Consider the following 9,057-nt stretch of genomic DNA (forward strand, 5'->3'; position numbering starts at 1 on the left):
TCCCCCGATAGTTGATTTTCTATTCTTCAACACAACCTCTTCGTGTATCGAAATACACGAGATGATGATGATGATAATGATGATGATGATGATTAAAAAGAATATACATAAAATTGAAGCGATTATTGTTTATGTCATCGCGCCCCGAGAGTTGATTTTCTATTCTCCAACATAACCTCTGCGTGTATCGAAACACATGAGATGATGGTGATTGATTGAACATGCCATCCCAACCCCCAGCAGGACAGAGTGTGATTATCTATTACATGACCTGTGCGTGTATGAAACTACATGAGATGATGGTAGGAAGGAAAGCACAACAAGGGAGGGGGCGGTACCTCCCCCTGGACAATAAGACAATAAAATGTGGGGATATACATAAAATCGAAGCGATTATTGTTTATGTCATGCCCCGAGAGTTGATTTTCTATTCTCCAACACGATTGATTGATGATCGAGGATTGAGAAAGAATTCGTGGAAGTTGAGGGGTTATGGAGGTTGAATTAAGAAGATTCTGGAGGTCGAGGAGGGGAATGAAGGATTCGAGAAGGTACTACGTACTGTGGTTTATGGCGAGGTAAATTGAAGCCAAAGAAGCGGTTGTGGAGGTTTATATGGTTTTGCAACGCCTTTCCGTCTGTGTTTGCTGTTAAATGAGGGGGAGAGGGTATCCAGTAAAGGGTAAAATGCAATTTTTTTTTCTTTTAATCTACCGCTAGATCGCCTTCACGTTCTTTTAATCAAGTCTTTCTAAACTAGGTCTTCTTCCTTAAATAATAATGGTTGTTCTAGAATGGCTTCCTTATTTTCCTAGTGTGGTTATAATCAGCTATAATGATAGGTATATTGCCTCTGTCACCCAGGGATTTCTAGCCCGAGGTGGCAACGCTGCGGCGGGCGGGCCATGTGGGGGCCTTCGAGAAGCGGCAGACGACGAGACGCACGCAACAGCAGGCTGACCGCAGCGACCACCACGATCACACGACGCCATGGTGAGTGTGGCGGGGCGGCGAGGCGGGGCAGCAGGGCCATTAGGTCACTCTGCAGCAGGGAATGTGAGGTGATTAGGAAACAGGGGCAGGGGAAAGGCTACATACGCTTGTTTTGTGGTTGCTTGTTACCGGGTGGAGGGTTCTGCCAAGTGCCGGTGCTCTGATGCTTGGCACTGGCACTCCTCGAAGGTTCTGGAGTGCAGGCGTTGTTATTAGCGTGTTAAGGACCGTTATACATATGTGTCATGCAGTGCCGAGGTCAACAAGGGACGGCACAATAGAGGTGGTCATCCATAAGGGGGGCGGGGGGTGTACTCCCCTTCAGACCTCTTTGTATCTTTCTTGGTCTGTATTTCCATATCTTCCTTCCCATCAATCCTTTAATTATTTTTCGGTATTTCGGCTGAGGTCATTCTCAAGCTAGACAGTAATTAGGAACATTGAAAGCTATCAGAAAAGTTATTTTGTCATCGGCATTGGAAGATGACCCAAGCTGAAACTTTACTAATTTTTTTCGTTCTTTCCTCCTTACAACCAAAAATATTTTCATACTAGTCAGGGCACATGTATCTAGAACAGAGTTAAGGACCACTATTAATATCTAGAGTGTGTTAAGGACCCCTAAACATATTTAGAGTTGAGCTTAAAAGTAATGAAGTAGACCGTGTAAAGAATGTAGTTTGGTGAAGCAATAATTTATTTATATTCTCCCCCTCTAAATGGTTATTGCAGCACCTAAACAGTTCATTCTTTCCTACATAGTTACTGCTCTGAAACTAAAGTTCTTGGTTCAGTGCCTGAAGATTTTTATCCCTCCTAATAGACATTGCCCCACATATTCAATGAATATTTCCTCCTTAGGCTGCTGCTCTGAGAAGATTCATCCCCCTGTTTGACCGCGTGCTGGTTCAGAAGGCGGAGGCCATCACCAAGACCTCCTCTGGCATCCTGATCCCCGAGAAGTCTGTGGCCAAGGTGCTGACTGGCAAGGTGGTGGCAGTGGGCGAGGGCCAGCGGACAGAGGTAGGCGTAAGGGCAGTAGTAGCAACTACTCTTTAACGGAAAACTGAAATATTTCTTGTTTGTAGGTAAATCTTTTATTATAAAATTAGAATTGTGCTAAATTGTATCATCCTTTTTGTATTAGAGTTGGAAGTTGCTGGAATATTCCTCATATTTATTGTTTAGCCCTTGGTCTTTCCCTCCCAAAAAGAAATGCAGCAAAATTATCTCTCCCCAGAGCGGCAGTCTGATCCCTCCTGCTGTGTCTGTCGGGGATGAGGTTCTCCTGCCAGAGTTTGGCGGCACAAAAGTGACACTGGAAGAGAAGGATTACTTCCTCTTCAGGGACTCCGATATCCTGGCTAAGCTGAAGAGCGAGTGATCCCGACATGGCAGCTAGTGCACGTGTTCCCATAGAGGCATTGAAGTAAGGTTTTCTATAAAGTGAGGAATTCCAGCAAGTCTTCAAAAAGACTTGCCTCCAGTTGTAGAACTTTTTATAATTTAATCATGTACTGTTTTGTAGGATGTGAGATTAAAACCATGACCATTGGCAAGATATATACATGCCAGGTTATGTGAATGATTGTTATCACCACTTTTCATGAAGACCCAACATTTCATTACTATATCATCATCATGTGATGTGCAAATACAGTGTAAATATCTAGATTAATTGTTTTCAAAATATATTGCTTGTTTTGAGTAGAATTATCTCTGCCCTTGTAGTAATTTAAGGATTAGTATTAAGTATATATACCTATGGTATCTGAAAGGGCAAGAGAACAGATGTGATTTTCTAAAGCCATTCAGTTAAGTATTGGTTTTGAAGCCATCCCTATTCACAGCAAAAACAGTATGACAGTAAACCATCGATTAAAAACATGACATCTACAATACAGCTGTCAACAAGTAACTTATGTTTGATATTTGTTTTGAGGAATGAGACAAAGGAGTCAGTCAAAATAATGTAACAGTCCTTTATTCATAATACCATAAGCACTCACAAGAACCAGTAGTTGAAATTATACAAAAACCTGTTAGGAAATGTATCTTGCTCAGAACTGGGACAAGTAACTTAATACCAACTTTCTGCTCTGGTATGTCAACCCTAAGTTCAAATTCATAGTTATTTTCACTATATCCATCAGTACATTACTACTACTAGTATCAACTGGAAAATAAGACCAACCACACTTCCTTCTCATACCACACTTCATGGGAGGATAATCTATTGGAGGCTCATAATTATCACTCTAGTATCTTCAGTATTTTCTGGTAATCAAAACAGTTGGGTAAACCTTATTGGTCAGAAGATTGATCCCATTTTTTTAATATTAAGGAACACATGAAGGAGAGAGGTGGGAGGAAAGGTGTTCATGTTACAAGAGAGGAGAATACAAGAATAAGGAGAAGAAGGTTCAGTCTAGTCACCCCCTCATATGGGGTTTGCAAAGGGAATATGCTTTACATTGATTAAAAAAGTAAGGTGTTTAAAGCAAGAAGTTTTATTAAAGAATGTGTGTGGGGTGTGCCCTCAATGAGCCAGTAAGGGTGAGGTTGGCCTGAGTAAGGGTTTCTGGGGGCGGCATATCCTTCAGAGCCTTGCGTGTGTCTTGAACCTTTTTTTCCAGGCTCACTGACAGACTTTTGCGACCAAGGTCAACATCAACTGTCCGTAGGTGGCGCTGCAGACCATGCAGGGAATCTCTGTTGAGTAATAGTATAGTAACTGTAATATTACTATTTTGATGGAGTTTGTAGGATTAATTGAAAATAAGGGGTCCATCTCCTAATTTGAAGGCCACTGGATACCTCAGACTTTAAATGGGTTGTGGGATGATGCAAAAATGTTCTCCATCAGGGTATAGGCACAGTAAATCCCTGAAGCAATCAGTGGGCATACCAGAAAAGTGTACAGGTATGTAAGCAGACCATGTGAGAATTAAAATAGAAATATACATGCATTGGGATGTGGGTGGAGACGTGAGGGGTACTACTCACAGGGCCTGGGCCAGCTTCTCTCGGAGGAGGGTGCGAGTCTGGGTGAGATGCTGCACCTCAGCCACCAAGCAGTCCTGGGGGGCGTCCCTCACCAGGTCATGGCAGACTCGCTCTGTTCGGCCCTCTAGCCTTGTCTGAGACACCTTCAGGGGCAGGGAAGAGGCCCTCAGCTGAGCCTCGAGGCTGGAGATCTGTTGGAAAAAAAATTATGTCAGGTCATTCAATTTTTTCAAGGATTATAATGAAATGGGTACATTTGATGCAAGTTATGTAGCATTTGGGTAACTATACACACTTATTAGTGTTTCCTGCCAAGGATTTCATAGTGTGACATTCTTTTGCATGTACAATGCCCAAAGGTCAACATGAAATTGACTGACATTAACCCCTTCAACACGAGGACGCGTATACTGCATCCTTGCGTGCCCCGTATCATATCCGAGGACGCACATACTGCGTCCTGGTGCGCTTTAGCCTATATACGAGTTATTTTATCTTTATATCTATGCTTACATGTCAAAGTTATCAATTAATTTATGTTTCTTTATGTGCACCATTTAATTCTGCATGTTTTCATGTATAATACATGATGATTATGTTGAGTTTATGACTGAAAACTTGTATTCAATAGCGACATCTGAAATTTGGCGAGCACGACGATCCCGGATACGGCGCGGGGCGCTGTTTTGGCCCGGCCGTAGTGAGTTTCTTTATGTGCACCATTTAATCCTGCATGCTTTCATACATAATATATGATGATTATGTTGAGTTTATGGCTGAAAACTTTTGAAATTCGGCGCGCGTGGTGATCCTGGATATGGCGCGGAGCGCTGTTTTCGCCCACAGTGCCGCACCAATGATGACCAAGAGGGCAAAATCCTACCTCCTTTTCCTGCTCATGTATTTCATCCATAAGTTTGTCTTTCTGCCATTGGAGTTCCTCCTTGGCTCGTGTTTCTTCATGCAGACGGCAGCGGACAGCATAGTCTGTGGCTGTCTGCTGTGTCTGATCCTCACGCCGAGCTGTCTGTGGGCATCATGAGTGTGAGGTCAGGGCTGAAGAATGATTAAGGGTATACATATTTAAGTTATCTCAAAGACTGAGCTGTATGACAACTCATAACACTGACCTGTTCCTTGAGTTCTTGTGGGGAAGCCAACAGCAAAGGGTGCAGACTAATGTCGAGTTTGTGAAAATTGTATACTAGTGCAGTCACAATTATCACCAACTTTATCCTATGTAGCAAAGATGGATGGTCTTAAAGGATATCAAGGAACAACTACTCAGGATAAGGATGTCATGCTGTTTGTTGCTTTAATATTATCTTCAATGTTTTTCATCACCTGAATTGTGACACACATCTTATCCCTAAGGGTCTGGGAGTCCTTTATAGCAGCCTCTGTCACAGCCATGTTTTTGAGGGAGTGATCCAGCCAGTCCACTGGTAAGATGGTGCCTGCAAACAGACCCTTCACTTGTAAAGGTCATGAAAATGTTTCTAGATGTCCTGTTAGTGCTAGGTATAGAAATGACCATATATGATGTGAAAACTGAAGAGGAACTCCAAACAGACTGTTGATTTTGATGAGAAGGGTAATGCTGAACATCAGCTGAGGGTACATTCAGTTACTGTCTAGTTTTAGACAGTTGTAATAAATGATGGGGAGCCTCTCACTCCTCCAGCCTACCTGCAGGCACTCTTGTAGGGTCAGGCTTGAAGGAGATCTGAGGTGAGTATTCTGTGAGGGCCTCCTGATGCCTGTCCACCTCCAGAGCTGCCAGCTGTGTCATGAGAGTAACATGTTAGTTGTATACTGGACTCAATCAGCTGTGATCAACATCCTAGCCAATCTCACAATTTTATTATGATGAATATTGGCAGAAGATAAACCCACAACATCAAGGGCTTATATTTAAAGAACATAAATGGAACCATGTCATTGAGCTTACCTATAAGAGAAGCAAAAAGATAGGTGCACATCTCAAGTGGATGCCTGCTGATTACCCGCTCACCTTGTCCCTAATGTCGTCCTGGAGGCGCTGCTTGCTGTCGTGCAGGACCCTCAGGTGGGAGACTGCCTCCAGCACCATCTTTTCCAGGTGGGCGCGGGACTTCTCCAGCCCTCGCACCTCCTTCTGTAGCTCTATCTAAAGAATGACTATTACCATTTGTCTTAAAAATCCTTGTCAAGGTGATGTGCTAGGTCAGGGCAAGGAATTGGGTGGTCGGTGGTATGTGAATGACCACATTAGTGTAACAAATTTAATAAGACCCAGTAGAAGAGCTAGACACCTAAAGGTCTAAGATATGCAGCATGAGGAACAGGTGCATGAAGCCTTTTTTTGATCACTCCAACAATGAATTTCTTTGAATTGACCTTAGAGAGTGTTGGTCAGCATGTACCTCAGCATTGTCCTTCACCAAGTCAACCTCCCGTCTGCGCTCCCTCAGGGTGAGACACTCGAGGGCAATGTTCAGAGGGTGAACGTGAGCTTCCAACTCCACCTCAGTGGTCTGCTTGGCCTTCTCCAGACTTGCTATTTCATCATTTACCTGTAGTCATGCAGGAGAAATTGTATGGCCTAGGTTCTAAAAATCCTGACATCATTTTATGATTGGTAAAATTTCATATCTTGACCTTGACCTGACCTGTTGGAGGGAGCGCTGCAGGTCATTGGTGACTCGATGCACCTCATAGATGCGATCCTGTAGGCGGGTGGTGGAGTCACACTGGTCCCACGTGGTCTTGTTGCTGGTCTGTCATGAAGAGGCAGTGACTGACAGTCACAGTCTGACTGACTTGTGAATACAACTTTGTCACACCCGTATTTTGCATTGAATAAACTTCTAATATTTTCTTACTTTGCTTTAAAATGTTTTAACATGTTACAGTATACAGCACATTATTTTTTCATTCATATCCACTGAGCACCATGCATGTTCGTGTAAAAGTAGATTTAAAAATATGTATAGTCAAATTTGTAAGGTTAACTTTTGCATGGGTGCCACCTTTCTTGGGAGTTTGACTCCTCAGTCATCATATAGACTTAAGGGGGTTGAATTTACAAGAGTTTATTCAGTAAGTATCCCTGGAAACCTTGCCCTGTGCTTGCCTGGTGCCTGAGGTGGAGTGCCTGGTGCCGGAGGTCATGGGAGGTGGTGCGCACATCCTCGCTGGCCTCCCGCAGTGCCTTGTTGCTGCGGTGCCATTCCTCAGGCTGGTGCCTCGCCACAGGCTTCTCCACTCGCAGCATTCTGTGTTTGAAATGAGATTTGAGTCTAACTTGTGATGTCTATTTCAAACATATTGCAATTCCTTAAATTTATATGTATGCTTTAGTTTAATTTGGTAAAGTAGTCCATTTATCATTTCTCAAGTGAGTGTGTATTCATTTTAAGGGTGAAGTATACTCTGGTGGTGGGGAAGTGTTGGGTGTACTCCTTGTCAGGGTGAAGTATATGGTGGTGGTGATGGGTGTATGTATTTCATGTCAGGGTGAACTATAAAACTCTAACCTGAGGACTGTCTTGTTAGGATGAAATATCTACAGTAATTTAAGGCAACTATCTTCTCGCTATTGATTGCCCTATTAGTAGTACACTTTCAAGATGGATGGCCAGTTGAATCAATGACCTGAATGTGTATATAATGAGGCATTCCTTTATCTACTTAATTCTTAGCCAGGTGGTCAAATATCAAGGTAGATGCAGATGTTTTTTGCGTTAAGTATATAGATTTCGACTTTTAAACGTGTATAGATGCGTTTAAATGTAAATTGCCCTTAAAAGTCCGTATTGTATTTCGAAGTTAAAACCAAACAAATCTAGTTCTTTATCTTTTACTCGCTTCGTGTGTGGCCTTGCCCTCAGCCACAGTACTATCAATAAGCCACCAGTACACTTACGTCAAGGTGGAGGAGATAACACCCACGTCAGTAAGAGCAGGCGAGGCTGAAGGGCGGCGTCCTTAGCAACCACACCTTAGCAACCGGGTGACAGGGATCCAAACTGATGACGTTGGGACACGAGGGAAAGATGGAAGTGTTGATATGATGCGTCTTAGGTCAGTATTCTTTATAGACCAGTGGTTCTCAAAAGGGGTGGTGAGGAAAAAGGGAGCAGAAGAGTGGCATTCAAAGTAAATAATTTCGTTTTTACAAAATCTGTCACAAACTTATAAAGGCAAAGTAAATACACGCCGCCCACCCAAATTAGACAGCAGACGACTACAAGGGTCAAATTATTAAGTTAGTATGCATTGCACGTTTATATCAATCTTGTAATACTCAGATTTTAAAATATAAAGAAAGATGTGACTGTTAGCATTTATATGTGTGTTCAGGGTGGGTAGGTGAGCGCCCGCCTGGCGTGTGGGAAAGGTATTTCCAAAGGCCACAAATGGAAGAAGTTGAACGCGTTCACATGAGAGTTTTGAGTGTTTCTTCACGTTCATGGCACAACGGTTTTGTCAAGCTTCCACCGGGGTCATGAAAAAACAAATTATACCTATAGAAGTGCCTCAACTACACAAACCTTAACCCTTTACCGGGCACTGTTACGTAGGTGGCTTCATTGTAGTGTTTCGGTAAATTGATAGAAAAAACAGCTGTAGAAAGGGGAGGGGGGGATTCTTCCACTAAATGTGTGCCATTGTAGCCACCAAGTAGCCGTGGACATGCAGGGCGAGTGGCGAGCGAAGCTAGCCCAGATCTGCCGGGGTGTTCCAGGTTTTGAAAAATTTACTTTTCTGGGTTCATTTTCCTGCTGTCAAAATGAAAGACTGGATCAAAGAGTCCTAGTAGTTTTTCCATTTGACTCTCTGAGAAAGTGGACCTTTTAGCAGATGGGGGCGCCCCCCCTACTCTGAGTACGGCCCTGCTAAATCACAATTGTCAAATTATGATCATTGACGTTGAGGCTGAAGGAAAACGGTACAGAGTCAAGTAATGTTACCAGATTGTCGTACTGAACGCATTGTATATCCCGATTTGTGACCCTAAGCTATCACAGCCACACAAGAAACGAAATTCATCTATAATTGTTATTGGAGCAGTAA

The 9,057-nt window shown here is 43.0% G+C and overlaps 2 protein-coding genes across 2 annotated transcripts; one reads left to right on the forward strand and one right to left on the reverse strand.

Moving 5' to 3' along the window:
- Nucleotides 1-863: 863 nt before the first annotated feature.
- On the forward strand, nucleotides 864-2,700 carry LOC127006720 (10 kDa heat shock protein, mitochondrial-like). Its single transcript, XM_050876963.1, has 3 exons — nucleotides 864-993; nucleotides 1,855-2,016; nucleotides 2,234-2,700. The coding sequence occupies exons 1-3, from the start codon at nucleotides 991-993 to the stop codon at nucleotides 2,375-2,377; spliced, it is 309 nt and encodes a 102-aa protein (XP_050732920.1). The 5' UTR covers nucleotides 864-990; the 3' UTR covers nucleotides 2,378-2,700.
- Nucleotides 2,701-2,840: 140 nt separating this feature from the next.
- Nucleotides 2,841-8,983, reverse strand: LOC127006719 (tektin-2-like). Its single transcript, XM_050876961.1, has 10 exons — nucleotides 7,907-8,983; nucleotides 7,115-7,256; nucleotides 6,651-6,758; nucleotides 6,405-6,554; nucleotides 6,014-6,148; nucleotides 5,689-5,782; nucleotides 5,344-5,456; nucleotides 4,883-5,026; nucleotides 4,000-4,190; nucleotides 2,841-3,705 (listed from the first exon to the last, which is right to left on the reverse strand). The coding sequence occupies exons 2-10, from the start codon at nucleotides 7,253-7,255 to the stop codon at nucleotides 3,507-3,509; spliced, it is 1,275 nt and encodes a 424-aa protein (XP_050732918.1). The 5' UTR covers nucleotide 7,256; nucleotides 7,907-8,983; the 3' UTR covers nucleotides 2,841-3,506.
- Nucleotides 8,984-9,057: the final 74 nt, after the last annotated feature.

The sequence above is a fragment of the Eriocheir sinensis genome, chromosome 33 (assembly GCF_024679095.1).
Source record: "Eriocheir sinensis breed Jianghai 21 chromosome 33, ASM2467909v1, whole genome shotgun sequence".
Lineage (NCBI taxonomy): Eukaryota > Metazoa > Arthropoda > Malacostraca > Decapoda > Varunidae > Eriocheir > Eriocheir sinensis.